Source organism: Amblyraja radiata, chromosome 16, assembly GCF_010909765.2.
Source record: "Amblyraja radiata isolate CabotCenter1 chromosome 16, sAmbRad1.1.pri, whole genome shotgun sequence".
Classification (NCBI taxonomy): domain Eukaryota; kingdom Metazoa; phylum Chordata; class Chondrichthyes; order Rajiformes; family Rajidae; genus Amblyraja; species Amblyraja radiata.
The window spans coordinates 15,955,015-15,976,751 of NC_045971.1; the positions used below are offsets into that span (position 1 = coordinate 15,955,015).

Here is a 21,737-nt window from a genome sequence, read left to right on the forward strand (position 1 = left end):
CGTGCTGGCGATGTTGGGGGGAGGCGCATTTTCCAGAGGGTCCGCTGCGGGCCCTGATCTGAAAGATCTTTGGGGATAATGTGCGGACCCCAAGCGTTCACCAGTCCCATATTGCGGACGTCGACTGGTGGATGCCGTGGGGTGCTGCCACTTGGGTATCGGAGGTCTTGGTTTGCTCGTCCCGGGCCTGCCCTCATTAGGCCGAAGGTTTTTGATGCTTCCTGCATCTCCTTCAGTTTTTATTGAAATCTTTCCCAAATGGCAGCGCGTCCGTCTCCGCAGCTGGGGCTTTACACAAGCCAGCAAATTTGGGATTGAGGGCAGGTCTTATGTTTCCCTCCGGAGATTGTTGATCTCAAATTGTGTGGTACACATTAATGCCAGCACATCCTGCTGGCAGGTATCCATCTCCTTGGTCTCCACGGAACGAGCAAAGGCTGTGATGGCTGACGTCAGGAGCCTTAGGATCCGCTGTAGCTTGAGTTCTTGGGTCTGGATGTGTGACCCACATGCCCCCAGATTTGGCTGTTGACACTTTTTACTTTGAGGGCCTCACCGTTTTCTGGTGCTGTGTTGTTTCAGCACCTCAGCGAGCACCTTTTCCAGTAATGGTTGATGCTGGCCGCCATTCTTGGTTCCAGCGGTGCTCCAGCCCGTGGGGTTGCTACAAGCGGTCCATCACACCCAACAGCTCTTCATGTTCCTGCACCCCTGGCATACTCCCGAATTCGTCCGCCTGCCCCTGTTCCAGACCAGCCCAGCCCTGGTCACCAATGCTAGCCTCCAGTAATGAGGGAGCAGAGGGCAGTGCATGAGGCACTGTGGAGGGGGTGCCTGACCTCCCTCCGCGAGAGCGCTCTTTCTGCGCATCTCGCTGGAGCTGCTCCAATTGCTGTTGGATGCAGCTCAGGCGGCTGTCTCTCCTCCCTTTAGGTGGAGACATGTCCCCGTCCGACGAATCGGACGCCACTGGCCGGATGCCTGTTCGGATGGCTAGACATCCAGCCCGCAGTTCAGGCACTAGCGGGACTGGGCTCGGCGCGGTGATGGGGATAGCGGGGCGACCGGTAATTGTTCCTACCGCCTGTTGCTGCCCCCCCTGCAATGGAACGCTCCTCCGCTGGAGTCGAACGGGGGACAGGTTCTTCTGGAGCTTTTGCCTTGTAGATGCGAGAGCGCCCCTCAAGCAGCGCGTCTCGCAGGCACTGCTCCGTGAGCCGCTCCAGCGGCTCAGGCGGCTCTCTCTCCCCCCGTGCGGGTGGAGAGACGTCCCGTCCGACATCGGGAAACACCTGCCGGATGCCTCTCGAGTGGCTATGCATCCAGCCCGCTGCTTCAGGTACTAGCGGGCTGGCCTCGGCACGGTGTCGGGGAATTACGGAACACCGGGTCGCTCCTACCGCCGTTGCTGCCCCCCTCCCCAACGGGAAAACGGGGACAGTTTTGTTCCAGAGCCTTTTTCTCTGCCTGTAAAAAACACAAGCAGAAAAAGGCTCACCTGTAAAAGAAAACCCGACCTCAGGGTACTCACCTGACGGTCCGGTTCATCCTGTAACGAGAGTGCCTAACTCCCGTTGCAAGCCGCTGTTGCACTGCTGGCGTAATGCCGCGCCTGCGCACTGAGCGGGTTCTTCACGTAGTCACTCACGTGACTCCGAAGTAAAATCCTAACCCGGGGGGCACATTTCCATCCTTGAGAAGACCGATTCAATGGTCAGCTCAGTATCTCTCCACAAGGTGTGCCCCAAGGTGTGAGAGGTTGAGCAGAACATTAAATCTAACTTAGAATGACACAAAAAGCTGGAGTAACTCCGTGGGAGAGGCAGCATCTCTGGAGAGAAGGAATGGGTGACGTTTCGGGTCGAGACCCTTCTTCAGTACACATTAAATTTATCTTCTCTGTGCCTATGTTTCGTTCTTATACCTGTTTCCTTTTGTATTGAAATGGGGGGGGGGGGAAACATGGTGCATCATTTATTTGTGGATCTCTGAGCAAGAAAAGTCAACCACAGAGATCCCAATAACAGAATGATGACTCTTTTCTTAATTAGTATTGAATCCACCAGGACTGTTTCGGGGGGAAAAAACAACCTAAGTTGTTGCCCAAGGAGAATTCAATTAGTGGTTACTCTACTAAGGGGATTCCCTGCCGCACCTGCTTTATTTTTTATAAATAAACTTCATTGAACGCAGCCAGAAGGGACATTGGAAAGAAAATTATACTACCCTTTTGTCCAGCAGTGGGGATCACTGTAAATGATCTGTTAATCTCTCTTGATTAGAGACAAAGTCATTTCATAGTGGCTGTTTTTTCCAATTGCTGTTTTGGGTTTGTTTGATCAATCCAAATGTTGGCCAACAATTACGTTTTCTCCTTCTCCTTCACTGCCAAGTGCTGATGGCATCAGCAATTAGATTTTTTTTAAAGGAAACCGAAATGGAAGTTAAAACTCCAAATTGGCTCTTTGTAATTGGACTCCGCTAAATGCAATTAGCTTTTAGTGCAGCATATTCTTTTGATTACAGTTGTTTTTGCAGAAGGAAATAAAATCCAGAGCCAGTCGGAAAATAATCAAACCAGTGAGGTGGAACTAGACAAAATGAACAGAAGTTAGCACGGTCGTTCATGTGGGGAACAATGGCCTTGCTACGAGAAAAAAATGTTACACTTGACAATGACACAACTGTAGCGGGCAACTACAAACACAACTTTATTCAGATTAGATTATTGTAGGAACAGGCCCTTCTGGCCCACCGAGTCCATACTGCCTGTCTTGCTGAGTTACTCCAGCATTTTGTGTCCATCTTCGACTTAAACCAGCATCTGCCGTTCTTTCCTACACATTTTAACTCTGTTTCTCTTTCCACAGATGCTGCCTGGCATGCTGAGTGTTTCCAGCACTTTATGTTTCTACGTTAGATTTCCAGCAGCTGGCTTCTTTTGATTTCCACTTGAATGCAAAGTTTCTTTTCAAACATACGATTTGCTGCAGGGCTCTCGAAACTTTCACGAGGAAAGAAAGTTGATGAATGTCCATTTTCCTTACAACCAAATGACATCTTTAACAATTGTTGACTTCATCTGTGGAAGCATTCAAATGTGGTTTAGTCAAGTTAATGGGGAAGTCCCAAATGTTGAGATACTTGGGGTTCACAAGCTTGAGTGGGGGTCAACAAAACAAATGACAAGATCTTTGTGAAGTGAAGTCCATCTCCTCAGCTCACCAGGTTTAAAAATAAACACAATCTTGACTTTTAATTGTGCTTGCTACATCTCCCTGTCGAGTGGTCCTGAGAAATGTGTCTACCTCACTGGACTAGGCCTTCAGACTATCTTTAATCGGACTTTACCAGATTTTATCTTGCACTAAATGTTATTCCCTTCAGCATGCATCTGTACACTGTGGATGGCTCGATTGTAAACATCTATAGTGTTTCCACTGACTAGTAAGCACGCAACAAAAGCTTTTCACTGTGCCTCGGTACGTGATAATAAACTAAACGGGCACCAGGAACTATACTTTCAGATAACTGCTGGGTACTGAATGCAGTAATCTAGTTTTAATTTCAGGGATACAGTATGTAAACAGGACCATCGGTCACCAAGCCCACACTGGCCAAATATCACTCAGAAACACCAGATCTATATTATCCCACTTTCTCATTCGCTCCCTACACGCTGGGTTCCATTTTACAGAGGTCATTTAACCTACAAACCCGCATGTATTTGGGATATGGAGGAAACCAGAGCAGCTGGAAACCCACACGGTCACAGGGATAATGTGCAACCTCTGCAGACATCACCCAAGGTCTGGATGGAACCCGGGTCGGGTCCCTGGTACCGTGATGCAGCAGCTTTATCAGCTGTGCCACAGTTATAATGTAGTTGGGATCATAATGTCAACACTGCCCTTGCCAGCTAGGTGTGAGGCTTTTGCTGAACGGTTGCAAAGTTCCTGCTTAATCGGCAGGTGGCATGTAGCTCTGACATTTCCTTCACTGTTACGAGAGCTCACCCTGCTTCAATCTTTTACCGTCTACTACACAGGTGCCGTCTCTTGAACAGCGATGAAGTGAGTGAGCTGCGCTAACGCCGTGCTCCCTCTAGGTGTTTGCACCACAATTACAATCATCCCTCTGGAGCATCAGTCCACAGCAATCACCCTTTTGATCTAAGTTCTTCACCTCCCAGTCTGCAAGATAGTCAACAACCGGAATCTAAAAAACACTGGGAAAAATACATCCAGGAAACGGGCTGATGTTACTCAGATACAGAGCCAGCTTTTTGACTCAGCAATAATGAATAAATAGCAACATATTTCCAAGACCTGGAGAAGAACTTGTCGGTGGTGGCGTTATCATGTGTTTGCTGTCCTTGGCTGACAACCATTTGCTACTGGTCTCTTGCCCATCTTGCAAAAAGAGTTCAGTCGACCTGTTACAGAATGCATTCAATAGAGATGCAGACTAAACATTCTTATACCGATGTGTGCACTGAATGCCTAATTTCCTTGGTGATAGGTGTTTGAATTCTGTCACAAGCATGTTTATTGACCATCAGTAATTTCTTAAGAAACTCTCCACTTGGCTTCGGAGAAAGTTTGCCGAATCTTATTCCTCCGCAATTAACCCAGAGCTTTCTCTGATCTTCCTCTGAAGGTGTGCCTTTGAAACAACAAAATGAAGTGCCGACTTTAAGAAGAAAGATGCTACGGAGCTTGGCAAAATAAATGTGTGCCTCGATCTATTTGCTGTAAGCTTCAGATTGAAGATAAAGCTCACGAAGGAGAAAACAGAACTTTTGGCTCAAGATTTTTAGGTTATCCTTGGTCAGGAGCATCAGTAGAGATGAGTGTTTGTGTGAACTAACTTTAAATGAGAATTCCAAATTACAGTGCTCCTCATCTCTATCCAGTAGCAGCATTATCCAGATCCCAACCCTGAACCTTTGCAGGTTGAATTACAATGGGATGTTAGAATGCAAAAAGTTAACAGAACACTGGCAGAGAAATTGAAACAAAAGAAATAAAGTTTTAAATTGCAAAATTGCTGTTCGTGGATGAAAATCATTGAAGATCACCGGAGGCAGCCCTTGGTGCCTCGTTCCTCTCCAGACTACTTGGTGGGTTAGTCGTACTTATCCCCACATTGTGTGATGATGGGTGTAAGTTCTGCCATTCACGAGTATCTGTACAACATTTTATTATCACTCAATGAATTATAAGAAGTCCACAACCCTCAGTTTCTCAACAATTTTCAAAGCTTCGCGATTTTTTTTTTCAATTTTCCTACAAATGTTCTTTTTCCTACTGCCACGTTTTCACACAGGAATACGGGAAACCAGGGGCAGGACTGGGCTACTATGTCCTCGAGCCTGCCCTCACACTCCTTAATCACTCTACAGTTCTTCCATTGAAAATATATCCAAATAACATTTGAAACGTTTCATAGAAACATAGAAAATAGGGGCAGGGGTAGGCCATTCGGCCCTTCGAGCCTGGACCGCCATTCAATATGATCATGGCTGATCATCCAACTCAGTATCCCATCCCTGCCTTCTCTCCATACCCCCTGATCCCCTTAGCCACAAGGGCCACATCTAACTCCCTCTTAAATATAGCCAATGAACTGGCCTCAACTACCATCTGTGGCAGAGAATTCCACAGATTCACAACTCTCTGTGTAAAAAATGATTTTCTCATCTCGGTCCTAAAAGACTTCCCTCTTATCCTTAAACTGTGACCCCTAGTTCTGGACTTCCCCAACATCGGGAATAATCTTCCTGTCCAACCTCTTAAGAATTTTGTAAGTTTCTATAAGATCTCCCCTCAATCTTCTAAATTCTAGCGAGTACAAGCCGAGTCTATCCAGTCTTTCTTCACATGAAAGTCCTGCCATTCCCTTTGTGGTTTCCATTTCCCCCAACTAATCACAGCAAGCTTGGCCGTTGTACTGTTCATGGCAATCTCTGGTTTCTACTCACTCACTCCCAGTGAGAATAAATTGTGCCAAGCTTCACATCTCATGTTACTGGAAGAACAGTTAGTTTATTTATAATATATATATTTTTTAAATAGCAGCATAATGACATCACAGAGAAATTCAACAAAAAGAAATCTGTGTGGCCAATTTTATTTTAAAACATTGGAGGATGCTGAACCCTTCATGTGTATGCCAATATTGTCAGTTTTGTGATTTATTAATTGGATTTATAGTTTTTAATATTAAAACTAACGAGTTCTGTATAAGGTGTAAAACAACTTTCTTTCATCCCTGATCAACAGCTGAAGAGAAAGAAACAAACAAGTTTTCAAAACAATTTATGTAGAAATTCAGAATGGGAAACATAAATCTTCTTTTGTACTACTTCATAACGCGACACACAATAGGTGGTGGCATTGAGATGGTGCTGTCAGTGGCCAGTCACAATAACTAGAAGGGAGATGGTGATTTGGATCCGACATGTTCCTTTGAAGTGTAGCGTAATTAGGAGGCCACGTGACAACTCAAAACAGAAAGGACTTGCATTCTTCCTATTCACGACACTAAATGAATCTATTGCTTTGCTGGTGATGAAAAGTAGCTTGAGTTTCACCCTCAGGTTGGAAGTGACATAACTGTTGGAGGAATTTAATACAAATACCTGGCCATCAATAACATTCCCAGTCACATCCTGAGGTTATCACCACATTAGGTATCCACCCATTCACAGCCACATGTAGGAAATATACTACCCGTTCTATAATTTCTAAACTGCTGTGTGCTTGCAAGGTTAATAATAGAGCGGAACAATACATCAATCATGTAATACAGGCCTAAGGCCTACAACAGACTTGTTTTCCATCCAGTTCTTGGTTTCTGATCACGGGATTTTCTTTCCAGCTTCCAAAGAGCAAACAAATATTTTGCTAAAAATTAAATTATTTTTTCCAACTGTTAATTTTATTCCCACTCCCCTTCTTCTCGTGGAGAAATAGCAAGGAGCCCCAGAAGCACGTCCGGGTTCGGGCGCTCGCAGGCTGAGGGACTGTCGGCCAGTGAGGGCACCAAGCCTCCAGTCCCATCCTGAGGGGCATTCTCAAGCAAAACATTGCCTTGGGATGAGGACCTCTGTGAACGGACGGATGCTGCCAAGCTTATCTCAGTGATGGCGTTGTCCTACAGTGTGGGCAGGAAAATCAATGGAAGCAGCACCATGTCTACATTGAAATATCATTGGACAACTGTCAAATCCAATTCATGTCCAACAAAGTCACCTGTCAGTGGAGCTACAGCTCAATAGAGAGAGAGAGAGTGTGTGTGTGTGTGTGTGTGTATATGTGTTAGTCTGTGTGTGGGTGTGTATGTGTTAGTTTATGTGTGTGTGTATGTTTTAGTGTGTGTTTGCACGTGTGTTTGTGTGTGCCTGTCCGTACGTGTTTATGTGTGTGTTTGTGATTGCATGTGTGTGCATGTCTGTGTGTGTATGTTTGTCTGTGTGTGTTTGTGAGTGTATGTGTCTGTGTGTGTGTGTGTCTGTGCATGTATGTGTGTGTGCGTGTGTGTGTGTGTGTATTTAAAACATATTACTCCTGTGCTTGCTGATGTCAGCATGATACATTGTCACTCGTGTTTTCACTCTCAGGGATGCTCTCCAAGGTGCCCCGTGATCGTAACTGATCTGGAGATGTCGAGCCGCTCTTACTGATACCACACGATTGTGCTGCATAGTGGATCTGTCTCAGGTTATCCAGTGCTTCATTCTTTGCGTGTTTCAGCAGATCTGCTTGGCCCTGAAAGTGACAAATGCACAGAGAAATTACTCACATTGAAATTTGCCGTTCTGTTTATTGGCTGTGACTCAGCTACCAGTCACCACAAAGAAAAAAACAAATCTCCAGGAAGGTTCAAATTCCACTCCAAATACTTGAGAACAAAACGTTAGCCCTTTGGTCTACAGCTGCTGAACAGCTGCACTGTGGAGGTGCTGCCCTTTGGTTGAAATGTTAATATCATGTCTTGTATCAGGTGGACACAGAAAGATGGAATAACAATGTACTACTGTTGCTGGTTTATCTCAAAGATGGAGCAACACAGCGGGTCAGGCAGATTCTCTGGGGAACGGGGATAAGCCATGTTTTGGTTTGGAATCCTTCTTCATACACCAACCCGACACATCACCTATCCATGTTCTCCAGGGATGCTGCCTGACCTGCTGAGTTACTCCAGCATTTTGTGTCTACCTTTGAATACAAAGGCTTTCAATTTGAAGTCAAATGGACCTCGGCACCCACGACCTGCCTCAATCAATCTCAGTAAATCAGTTTCTCTGGTCAGTTGTTGTTTGAGGATTGGTCTGTGTGCATATGGCTGCTGTGATTCCTACATTACCGGGGTTACTACACTTCAAAGGTATTTCATGAGCTGCAAAGTGCTCAATGACACCCCGAGATCCTGAAAGACTAGGGCAACGCATTGATACAGAGTCTCAACCTGAAACATTGACAATTCTTTTCCCCTCATGGATGCTCCTCGATTTGCTGAGTTCTTCTGGCAATTTGATTCCTGCATCTGAAGTCTCGTTCATCTCCAGAAATGTGCACCTTCTTCTGTGAGCGTATTTTGAAAAAGAGCAGCAAGGTTTTCTCTCATGACCAGACTAGCATTGATCCCATGGTACATTGGCATCTACACGATTGTTAACATACAGATAGCTTATTAATGAATATGGAGTTTTTGTAGTTATTGTACTACAGAATAAGTGTGTGTATAAGCAGTTTAAATACTACTTTAGCTTTGGGCTTGGTTCTTATCCTGGTGTTATTGCACGTACTTTGTGTTTTAATAGTAATTCATTCTTCAAGGAATTATCAGGTTATTATGCTTCGTCGCTCATGTGTAAAGTGGCTGCCGAGCCTACCTCATTGCAATGATGACAGGGCAAAGACAAACTGCTGGAGGAAGCCAGCATCTGTGGTGGGTGGTTTTGGAGGTGGGGCGGGGGGGAGGAATGGTGGACCTTTCGCGTGGAGACCCTCCATCCGTCCTCACGCGCCATTTTGCCTCAAAACGTCAATGCAGGAATCTTGAGCAAAACGCAAAGTGCTGGAGGAACAGTAAGTTTTCAATGTAAAAACAAGGAACCGTTCATATGTTCTAGGAGCAGAATTAGGCCATCAAGTCTACTCCATCATTCAATCATGGCTGATCTACCTTTCCCTCTCAACCCCCTTCTCCTGCCTTTACCTCATAATCCCTGACACATCAACCAACCAATCAATCAATCACTGTTGATACTGGTTTACAAAATAAGACACAATGTGGTGGAGTAATGTAGCGGGTCAGGCAGCATCTCTGGAGAACATGGAAAACGTCACCTATCCATGTCTTCCAGAGTAAGTTTCGATAAATAGCTATTTCTTAAATCCTGTTCTAGCTTAGTTAAATGTTCTTACATGTTTTTGTATGCTCTTCCATAATTAAGGTTTAGTTTAGTTTAACGATACAGTGTGGAAAGAGGCCCTTCGGCCCACCGGGTCTGCGCAGACCACCCGTACATTAGCTCTATCCACTAGGGACAATTTACAGAGGCCGCTTAATCTACAAACCTCTACGTCTTTGGCATGTGGGAGGAAACCGGAGTACCCGGAGAAAACCCGCGCGGTCACAGGAAGAACGTACAAACTCCATACAGCAGAGTCCCTGGTCGGGATCGAACTCGGGTCTCTGGCGCTGTGAGGCAGCAACTCTACCCTTGAGTCACTGTGCTGCTCTTTACATACATTTAAATATTTTAATTGATATTTGCATAAGGTTGATTTGCTACTCCTCCTCACTTTGGGAATGGACAATAAGTACTGGCGTGGTCCACAATGTATTATTTTGAATTCATTAAAATCAAAACGTGCCAGTAACAAGAGCATTGAAGAGAAATAAAAACTACATGCAGTAAATACTTCTCCATAGAACAGGAGCCCTAGTTTTGGTCTCTGGTATTTAACCATAAAACTAACCTTGCTCATCAATGGTCATTGCTATCCATCTGTCTTGTACACTAGCAATACCTGCAACCACCACAGAGAGGCAGCATGCTCATTATCAATGCCCAGGACTGCATGTCTACCTTCACAATGAAACTGTGACATATTTGAAACTTTTAGGAGTTTTCATGTAGTTTTTCTCATTTCAGCAGATAATCAGGAAGAAATAATAAGTCTGTACTCAAAACCTATCGCACAAACCACATATAAAGGGTGAATTCTTACAGAAAATGAAATAGTGGGTGAGTGTAGCCCTCGAGTTGTTTGTGAAGAACTTTCACTTTGCTCCCTATTCATAATCATAAAGTTCTTCGCTATTCTCTGTGGTTTTGAAACTCCTATGTGGTCGTGTCCCCCGCTCTCTGTAATCTCTGAGATTCGCACTCCTCTAACTCTGGGTCACACTGATCCCTGGATTTAATTCATCAGCTTTGACAGCTATGCCAAGGAGATAAGGTCTAGACTTTCCTCCCTTCCCCTCCTGACGCACACTCTCTTCCATCAAAACACTTTGAACCATCTCCCTATGACCAGGCTTTTGGTCAAGCAGCCAAATATTTCAATCGGTGACTTGGTGTTAATCTTTCTCTGTTATAAACCCTGTGACAGACCTTGAGAGGTGCTGCTGTGTTCAAGGCATTATTTAGGCGAATTGGTAAAGGCACAACATGAATGCTGTTCTTGTTAGAGAGTCTAAATTAATAACAAATGGGATCTGCAATTACTGAATTGACACTGTAAGTTTGGTCCCCTTGGTTGCAAAACATTGCGATGGGATTCGGTAATTATTTACAATTGCTTCTTCTTCCCTTGTGATTTGAAAGCTGTAAGTCTAAGATTCGACCCCCCCCCCATCTCCCAGACACCAATTTCCCGGTTGACTCCAATTTGCAAATGACAATGAATCATTTCCTTATTCTTAGTTGTCCCCGTTCAGCTGCAACATTGGTAGCTCCTGACAGAGTGGAAAATAGCATCCTGTCCGCAAAGAGACAGGATCAATTGAAATCCTGCAAATTACTGCCCGCCTACCAGCTGTACATTACCAGCAAAGTGATGGCGGGGATGTCACCAGTCTGTCACGTACCACCTACTCACTAATAGCTTATTCACTGACATTCAGTTCAGGTTTTGACAGGGACTCTCAGCTCCAGGTTTCATCACAGCCTTGATCCACACACGAACATAAGAGATGGATCGCAAAGTTGGAACAAGATTCATCGCCCTTTACTGGAAAAGTTGTTCAGCTAAATAAAGGAAGATGGCTGAAATTGTTGGCAATCATCACTCCCAATCCAAGGCACTGGTGCAGGAGTCCATGGTAACGTTAGAGGTAGCGACTGGATTACAGTCTATTTATCTTACGATTCCTTAGATGACGGTGCAATTTGTGCCGACATAGACAACCAGACCAACCTATGACAGCAATTGTAAAGGTGAATTTCAAGCTGATCTCATTCCAGTATTTGATCTGTGAAGTTTTATTCTACACTGGTGTCTCATACTGCACGCAGCTGTTGTTTTCAGGAACAGATGAACCATCCAAATCTTTCATCTACAAAAGAGTCTAGGCCATGGAAGTTACTTACTTTTAACACAGTGATATTCCATGCAAAGCTCTCAAATGCTTTCTGGAGTTTTCGACCTTTCAGGCCTTCCTTTGATCCAGTTTCATGCAGGTCTCCATGGAAATCTAAACCTGTGCATTTGGAAGAATTAAACTCTGTCAAGGAATGTGAGCTTCTTGGTTGATTAAGACATTGAATTTCAATTCATTTTCTGATAACGATGTGAAAGACACTTGGAAAATTTACACAAGATTTTTCTTCCGCCAGTCCTGACATTGGGGTCAAAGAGTAAATGGGCGGGCACTGGGTATACCATGCTAAATTCGACCTTATATTTAACCAGACATTGTGGGTGGTGGAAGATCATTCAACAGCACTATATGGTACGGCATTTTACATCAAATGTAGCAGGTATTGGGGTGGATGTCGAGAAGACTGTTATTGGTGTAGGTTTATTTGGCACAGGAGCGCCATGGTTTAGTTTAGTTTGGAGATACAATGGGGAAACAGGCCCTTCGGCCCACCGAGTCCGCGCCGACCACAGATCTCCGCACAGTAACACTATCCTACACACACTCGGGCCAACTTATAATTATACCAAACCAATTAATCTGCAAACCGGCATGTCTTTGGAGTGTAGAAGGAAACCGAAGATCCCAGAGAAAACCCGTACAGGTTACGAGGAGAATGTACAAACTCCGTAGTCAGGATCGAACCCGGATCCCTGGCGCTGCCGGGCAGCAACTCTACCACTGCGCCACCATGGTTTTCTGTTGTGCATCTAGCAGTGCCCCAGTTGATCTGCTGGCTGTGCTGTGTATTTGCCCACAAACCCATAATGTTGTTCCATTTGATAAATTGTTTGTCCGCAAATCATCAGCATTAAGAAACATGAGACAGAAAATACAAAATTGGTTTAATTGGAAAGAAATTGTTCACAGCATGGAGGCGCATGAGACTGCCTGCAGATACTGGAATCTGCAGCAAAAAAAAGGAAGAACAGCAGGAGGAACTCAGGCAGTATCTGTGGATAGAAATGGATATTCGGGATAAGGGGTCCCGACTTGAAACGTTGACAGTCCATTTCCCTCCACCCACACTACCTGACCCACTCCTCCAGCTGCAACCATTTTTTTCGTTCACTACATCCCATTCCCATGAAAGAAGACTTGAAGGAGACATTTGGAAATAATAAACATGTTGTTATTAAATGGCAGTGACCTTACTACTTGTTTTTCTTCTGTGGTGCTCATGGTTTTAAATGTGTGTCACCCCCTTGAACCATTGCTAATGGGAGTAACTTCCTCAATTCATCCTGTCCAAACCACTCATGATCTTGTACACCTCTACGGAATCTCCTCTCAATCTGAAGAAGGGGCTCGACCCGAAATGTCATCCATTCCTTCTCTCTAGAGATGCTGCCTGCCCCACTGAGTTACTCCAGCTTTTAGTGTCATTCTCCTCTCATTCTTCTGTGTTCCAAAGAGAACAACTCCAGCTTCACCATCACAACCTAAAAGGAGTTGCAGATGTTTCATGAGCAGAGCAATATTGTGTTCTTTCAGTGACATCACTGATAATCTTGAGCTAGGTTTCCTACAAACTATTAATGGACATCATTAATACCTCATCAATTTGAACATGCTCTATAAGAATTTGAACATTCACCTGAAATTAAAGATAAATATGCCTCTTTTAGTCAAGTTTTGTGAGAATCTTATTATGCCCCTGTCCCACTTAAGAACGGAAACCTCTGGAGACTTTGCGCCCCACCCAAGGTTTCCGTGCGGTTCCCGGAGGTTCCCGCAGGTTTTTGTCAGTCTCCCTACCTGCTTCCATTACCTGCAACCTCCGGCAACCACCTGCAACCTCTGGGAACTGCACGGAAACCTTGGGTGGGGCGCAAAGTCTCCAGAGGTTTCCGTTCAGGTTTCCTAAGTGGGACAGGGGTTACCCTACCCTGAAGTTATGCCTTCTAATTTTAAGCAGCCCTGCTATGGAGAATTGTTTGCTATTACCCAACCTGTAATGCCCTTCATAATTATATATACCTTTCTCAGACCGCCCACTCAGACTTTTTCACTCCAAGGGAATAATTAGATACCCAATCTTGCAAATGAGAATTAAAATGTCGCTTCCATCTCCTCATTAGTGAGCAGACTGTTGGTGAGTAAGTGCCAATGGAGTGTGCTGCCAATGACAATCTTTCATTACTTAAGGAAGACTGAGAGAAGGCTATGTGGAATTTTCTACATTGGACACCAATTTTGTAACTGTACTGGGACAACTTGTCTGAAAGGTGCAGCTAGTGCGGGATCTGAGGTCTTCGTTACTACTGCTGTGTTGTTGTCTGGTCTCATAGCCTTTTCTCAATCCAGCGCTCACACCTGCTCCTGGATACCACACGGAGTGAATTGATTTGACTGAAGACTGACCTCTGAGAGGGTGGTCATCTCAGAAGGAACATGGGTGTGAATACTTCAGCCTTGTCTCCAGTACGCATATGTCAAACCCCACCTTTGTGCAGGGTGGGGATATTCTGGGACTGTGGTCATCGTCACTAGGGCAAGTTTTTCGTTGCATTTGCTATGCTTGCCTTGAACTTGAATTTTGAATTTTGAATTTGGATTGTTGGTTCATCTATTTGCATTGTTTAATGAAAACTTGCCTTATGATGCAGGGAGCTGTTGTGTGATCTGCCTCTTACCATGGTTGCTAGCTGAAAATGCCGCAGTATCACCGTGTCACCTTAATGGGCAAACTATAAAATTCTCTTCTTGAGTACATGACATTCCCCGTTTGCTAAATTAACGGTTTGATTCATTTCGATGATTGCTCGGCAATCGATGGGTCAGGTGGGCTGAGGAACGGTTGATGGAATTTAATCCGGAGAAATGGGAGGTGTTGCCTTTTTGGGAATTCTAACATGGGCAGGATCTACACAGTGAATGGAAGGCCTCTGGGTAATGTTATAGAGCAGAGGGAACCTAGGAGTGCAGGTACATGGTTCCTTAAAGGTGGAGTCGCAGGTAGATAGGATGGTCAAAAAGGCTTTTGGCACATTGGCCTTCATCAGCCAGAGTATTGAGTATAGAAGTTGGGAGGTCATGTTGTAGTTGTATAAGACGTTGGTGAGGCCACATTTAGAGCATTGTGTTCAGTTCTGGGCACTGTGTTATAAGAAAGATGTGGTCAAGCTGGAAAGGGTACAGAAAATATTTATGTGGATGTTGCCAGGACTAGAGGGTCTGAGCTATAGGGAGAGGTTAAGTAGGCTGGGACTCTATTCCTTGGTGCGCAGGAGGATGAGGGGTGATCTTATAGAGGTGTATAAGATCATGAGAGGAATAGATCAGGTAGATGCACAGAATCTCTTGCCCAGAGTAGGTGAATCGAGGACATAGGTTTAAGGTGAAGGGGGAAAAGATTTAATAGGAATCTGAGAAAGAACTTATTCACATAAAGGCTGGTGGGTGTATGGAACAAGCTCCTAGAATAGGTAGTAGAGGCAGGGATTATCCCAACATTTAAGAAACAGTTAGATAGGTATATGGATAGGACAGGTTTGGAGGGTTATGGACCAAATGCAGGCAGGTGGGACATGTTGGGCCTGGTGTGAGCAAGTTGGGCCGAAGGGCCTGTTTCCACACTGTATCACTCTATGACTGTGACTCCAATAACATCAGCTGTTTTATTTTGCATTGACTCCGGTTTTGTCCTATGGAATAATCAGCCCTCCCTTGACCAGGGCCTCTGTGCAAGGAATACAAGCACAAACCCAGCAAAGAAACAGCTTTGCACTGACCTGGGCTTTCTACAATTAAATGGCCACAAACAGATGCCAGTAGTTACAAGTTTTAGACACTAATAGTTTGCAGGTGCTAACAGCTTGCTACTATTAGTAAAGCAAAATGTGGATCATTATATTGTACCACAAAACTGCAAAATAAAAAGCATCTCCCATCTGTTGTGGTTAAATGCTTTGGGAGAAGCGTGCGATGGGCTTTATTCAATCCAGGATTTACTGATTAGTTCAGATTCTTTCCGTACATTTTATTTATTTTAATAATTGAGATTGCTCTGTGTCGGAAGTCAATGTTTTATGTTGCCGTACTAGTATTTCTATGTAACCTGCTAGTCAAAGAATTATTCTCCAATTCCACGCACAACATATCATAATAAGCCCCGAGGTAGCAACATTAAATGGTTGTATCTATGACAGATGAGCATTCAGAGCAAGGTATCCTGCTACTGCAATTTACAACCATCAGTTCAATAAAATACCAGACTGTGGAAAAGAAAGAAATTTACCCAAGTAGCAAGATTTCCATTTAACAGAACAATCGGTCGGGCAATCAACATTTTCTCAAAAGGATGAATTTAATTACAAAGTGTCAGTGGATTGATTCCACTGAGAGAAAGAAACTCTTGTTGATGTTGCATTTCATGAAAACATCACTAGTTATCTTTGAGCTATCCTGCAACAGACACCTCACCCATTAGAATAAGTGCACATCCCATTCAAAGGGAGATCAGCAAATCGTGATCATTGCCTCAAACCCAGGATGCTCAATGGCAGAACATCATGTCTCTAAGCTCAGTGGGTTTCGGCAGCATCGGACCAGTGCATCATTCTCCAAGCATTCCAGCATCTCAGTGCTTGCTCAAAGGGAGACTTCAATCACCAGAAAAGGAGGTGTAAGAGTTTAGAAAGTGAAGTCTGGAGCTCAAACTCAAGATGATGGAAGACATTGCTGCAAGGAAAGGTAGCAGGGAAGCAAGTAGGTTTGTTCAGAAATCCTTTGCGCCTTCTTTCTTTTAAAAATCGGGTCGGGACCCAGTTTCAGGTCTGAAGAAGGGTCCTGACCTGAAACGCCACCTATCAATATTCTCCACAGGTCCGTGTGGGCTGTCTAATCACTTGATGCAATGTATTCTGTGCAGACTTTGGACTTTTGAGATATAGCATGGAAACAGGCCCTTCGGCCCACCAACTCCGCGGCGACAAGCTATCAATTTCCTGACGCTAATTAACCTACAAACCTGTACACCTTTGGAGTTTGGGAAGAAACCCGAGCACCCGGAGTAATCCCACACGGTCGCAGGGATAATGTACAAACTCCGTAGTCGAGATCGAACCCGGGTTTCTGGCACTGAGCAACTCTAGCGCTGCACCTCTGTGCCGTCCTTAGACGGGTCATGTGGAAATGGCTACGCTGTCCGGCATGTCTGTTGTAAGCTGCCTGTGCCTCAATGTTTGCTACATGTGTGATTGGTGAAAGTAAGCACTTTCAACAGGGCTTGAGACCTGAAATGTTACCTTATTTCATTCCTTCTCCCAGAAAGAAGTCAGGTGAGTTATTTCCACAATTTCCTGCTTTAAGTTCAGATTTCTAACAAGTATGGATTGGACTGAATAATTCTACTGATAAAGTAATTTATGGAGATTGGTACTAAAAATGCTATAAAGGCCTGCATGATGGCCAATCTTTACAAAGTTTTCATTTATAATAAAATCCGTTCAGGGACGGGTGATGCATAAGCTTTGCAGCTCAGCCCTTCAGTCACTGTGTTATAATGAAGCACAGGGACATAATGGCTTCACTATTTTTGCCTTGGCCTCCCCTAGCTTTCTAGAACTCACCAGCCACTCAGAGAATAATATCCCCTTTTCCAGTCAAAAAACTAATGGTAATGATCCTTCCACACTACATTGTTCACCAACCACACAATATTTTCCAAATCCAAGTCAACTTGAACATCCCTTGTGAAAAGAAAATACCACAGGTGACGGGAAAATGGAAAAGTTAAGAGCAAACAGCCAGGAATACTATTTCCATTTTTACTGATTGTAAACCTTTTCCCTAATCAGTTTAAGTGGCATGAATAACAACAAACTAGATCCCGATTTGGGAAAATATCTTGTTTTTGGAAAAATAGATTCTTGGGTAACCATTATTGGTTGGCCATAAAAAACAGCCTTTGGCCTGTGATGACAAATATTTGAGCCAAGGCTTGGCCGAACAATGGGCCAGAAATCTAAATGGAACTGAAGTGATGAAATGTTGTTTGTATACACTAGTTGATGTGTAAAAGGAGTGGGCAATTTCAGATTGCTCAATCTGAGCTACCTCCATCCCACTTCCCAGCCTTGCCATCCGGCACACCCCAGAATGACATCAGGGATATTCGTCTGAACCCTCAGGAGAAAACAGTTCAAGCTGTCACGTTTCACTGTTTAGTTTAGCCCACAGAGTCCACACCGACCAGCAATCCCCGCACATTAACACTATCCAACACACACCACGGACAATTTACACATACACCAAGCCAAGTAACCAACATGCATGAACGTCTTTGGAGAGTGGGGGTAAACCGAAGGGCTCGGAGAAAACCCACGCAGTCACGGGGAGAATGTACAAACTCCGTACGGGCAGCACCCATAGTCGGGATCGAACCAGGGTCTCCGGCGATGTAAGTGGTGTAAGGCAGCAACTCTACTGCTGCGCCACTGTGCCGCCCACTTATAACATAATTTATCTGACCAATTACGCCTTGTATCATTATTGTGATTCAGAATTTGAATGTGTTTTTTCCAAGTTAGTTAGTGTGAGGCAATTTTGAATCTTCAATTTTGAATCAACCGTGTTCATCAGTTTCATCTATAACTTAAAACGGATTTGTTCTTTGAAATCACTGCCATTTTCTTCAAGCAAGGTTGTGTCCAGTGACTGAATGTGTTGGTTTCTCTAATTTCAAGGAACTCTTGCGTTCCCTCTCTCTCCCACCCTAGTCGTCCTGCTAGTTCAACTGTTTGCATCCAGATATCCCTTTGTTATCACCGCAGCCAACAATGGACCTTTATGGGCTCCACCTACCCTTGGTCATCGGTGGTGGCTCTGATTTGTTCTGAACCTTTTCATACCTTCGGTTTCCCTGTCCCCTTACTCTCAGTCTGGTGAAGGGTCTCGACCCGAAACATCACCTAATCATTTTCCCCAGAGATGCTGCCTGCGTTACCCCAGCATTCTGTGCCTATCTGCAGAAATGACTAAGTCCAATACAATGAAGAGTGCCATTCTTGGTTGCCTGAGCTAAAGCTGCCATGTGGCGGATGTGTGCACTATCTTCCAGTTCCAATATTCAGTTCTATTGAACCCAGTGGGGCTTCATTTCTGAAGCAGAAGTTGATGCACATCTACTTCCATGTCACGTCTGTGGCTGAGGACCACCTTTCGCTGAGGTGACGCCTATTGCTGAGGTGTGATATATATCAGATGTTGATAGTCTCCACATGAAAAAGAGGGGTCTTTCTGCAGCTGTAGGCTATGATCAGTTGCTGAAATTTAGTAGCCTGCTGCACACAAGGCAATAATAAGCTTCCCCATCATTCGCAATTGTTTTGATGCACTAACTGAAAAAATATAATGTCTTAAAGCATAGACTGTAGCGCTGCTAATCATGTCGATTCCATTTCATTCTTCCCACATTCTTATCAACTCCCTCTGGACCCTACCACTCATTGCATGCTAGTGTTGATTTACGGAGGTCAATTAACCCATCAACCCGCAATAATTTGGCATGTGTGTGGCAACTGGAAACCAATGTGGCCCCAGGGAGAACGGGTAAACTCTACACATACAGGGATGGAAGTCAGAATTGAACCTGGGTCACAATTGAACTTGGGTTGGTGGAGCTGTGAGGCGGCAGGCAGCTCTACCTAGCTACAACACCCGGAAGCCACATGTAGTTGCTTTTAAGTCGTGTATATCACAGTGTGATTCTCTCATGTTATTAACAAAGTGTTTCTGTGGCTATCCCTGTGGCAATGTTTCTCAACTTTTCATGAAACCTTGCAAGAATGTTAAGATGTTATTACTTTCCCTTTTGATTTCATAAAATACACACAGGGATGCTATTGCTATAGTAATTGGTAACAGACATGATGAATAGTAAATTCTCACCACTCTGTTTATGTCAATTTGTGGCTGTTTGATATTAATGGTCTCAAATGATGCTTTTCTCTCAAATGTAAACACTGATAAGTTTTGAGAGAGGACTTACAGAATTCTGGAAGCTTCTGTAGGTTGTCCCTCAGCATTCACTAGTATTTAGATCCACCCTGCTTATCCTTTCCTGAACATGTAAACTTTCCTGTTGTTGTGCCATCCTTGTGAAGACTTTCTTTCTATTCTTAGTGCCTTTACACTGTGGCAACTCAACATGCAAGGGACTCTAAGTACTACCTTAACAAATTTCGGTATAAGTCGAGAATTAGGGCGCAGCGATAGAGTCGTTGCCTTACAGCGCCAGGGACGTAGGTTCGATCCTGACTACGGGTGCTGTCTGCACTGAGTTTGCAAATTCTCCCCGTGACCTGCTTGAGTTTTCTCCGGGATCTCTGGTTTCCTCCCACACACCAAAGACGTACAGGTTTGTAGCTTAATTGGCTTGGCATAATTGTAAATTGCCCCTACATACTGGGATGGTGTTAATGTGCGGGGATCGCTGGTCTGCGTGGACTAAGTGAGCCGAAGGGCCTGTTTCCACACTGTATCTCCAAACTAAACTAAACTCCAATAATGTGCAAATATTGGATTCCACATGTTGGAAGAGCAAATGCACTTCAGAATACTGAGGTACAATTTAGCAATCCAGAGTTTTCCCAGTGTAAGGCTGAAAAAATGGGTTAATTAAAATAATGTAGAATTTAAAACTGTGGTTAATGCCCAAGTGATTCCCCATTGTTCTTGAGAGAAGGAAATATGTTGTATTTGCATGGTCTGGCCCGTATGTGATTCTACATCTGCAGCAATATTGATGGTTTGAATGTCCTCTGACACTGTGCTCGATACCTTTTCCAGGGTAGCTAGTGGTTGGCAATAAATGTTGGTCTTTCCACTGATGGCCACGTCCTGTGAATGAGCAACCGAAAAAGTATGAATCCAACGTTAAGTGTTTTGGGATTTTTTTTTGGTAAATGTAATACACTTCTTTAGAAAGCCAACAACAATAAAGTGACGTCAGGTTCCTGTTCCCACATTAAACAGCTACCCTCGTAACCCCTCTCAAGAGGAGAGAAATCCTGGCATTCCTTACATCCATCCAGTGAGCAAGAGCAGACACAGTTATGTCACATGCAGGGACCAGCACAGACACAGTATTCAATTTGCAAACTTTGGCTGACTTCCCCTTTCACTTTTTTTTTTTGCAAAACCAGAACGGCTTTTGCCAAAAAAAAAACAGATTGGGAGTGCTTTTCTGCGATCAACCCCAAATCTATCCAAGGTTCTGGAATTTAGAAGGATGAGAGGGTATCTTATTGAAACATAAAAGATTATTAAGGGTTTGGACATGCTAGAGGCAGGAAACATGTTCCTGATGTTGGGGGAGTCCAGAACCAGGGGCCACAGTTTAAGAACAAAAGGGTAAGCCATTTAGAATAGAGATGAGGAAACACTTTTTCACACAGAGTTGTGACTCTGTGGAATTCCAAGCCTCAGAGGGTGGTAGAGTCCAGTTCTCTGGATACTTTCAAGAGAGGTAGGTAGGTCTCTTAAAGATAGCGGAGTCAGGGGATATGGGGAGAAGGCAGGAATGGGGTACTGATTGTGGATGATCAGCCATGATCACATTGAATGGCGGTGCTGGCTCAAGGGGCCGAATGACCTACTCCTGCACCTATTGTCTACTGTCTATTGTTCAATTATCAAACCTAATGCTGCCCTGCACTATCGCTGCCTTGCATCTTCTATTTTAATTTGAAAGACAGCATTCAGTGTCCAGGTATCTCGCTCATACAATCTGAGATACTGGAAGCAGTCCTTAATTTACTCTATCAAAGATACGTCATTCATTCAACAGATTACAGAACAAATTGCCACCTTATACTTGTTTCATATAAAACAGCCTCCTTATGATATTGGTTTCACCAAATTCTGTTGCAAAAGCAGACCACAGCCAGTCACAGAAAACAATCCTTAAGGGACAGTTATTTTCCAACGAGGTAAATGTCACATTCACTTTTTTATGAGAATTCATTTTTAGAGACACAGCATGGAAACATTGGCTTCTAGCCCAGAGTCCACGCTGACCATTACTCACCCTTCACAGTAGTTCTATGTTATCTCACTTTCTCATCCACTCCGTA

At 44.2% G+C, this 21,737-nt stretch overlaps 1 protein-coding gene across 2 annotated transcripts in view; it reads right to left on the bottom strand.

Moving 5' to 3' along the window:
• Positions 1-6,025: 6,025 nt before the first annotated feature.
• LOC116981962 (inactive phospholipase C-like protein 2) overlaps positions 6,026-21,737 on the bottom strand; it is a 127,540-nt gene continuing 111,828 nt past the window's right edge. Inside the window, exons 5-7 of one of the 2 annotated variants that reach the window (XM_033035212.1) lie at positions 11,609-11,718; positions 7,538-7,772; positions 6,026-7,503 (exon numbers count right to left, since the gene is read on the bottom strand). In XM_033035212.1, the coding sequence (XP_032891103.1) occupies positions 7,587-7,772; positions 11,609-11,718 (296 nt within the window). In that variant the 3' untranslated portion in view covers positions 6,026-7,503; positions 7,538-7,586. Of the gene's footprint in view, positions 7,504-7,537; positions 7,773-11,608; positions 11,719-21,737 lie in introns of those variants that run through there. The other variant, XM_033035213.1, reaches the window with a different exon arrangement.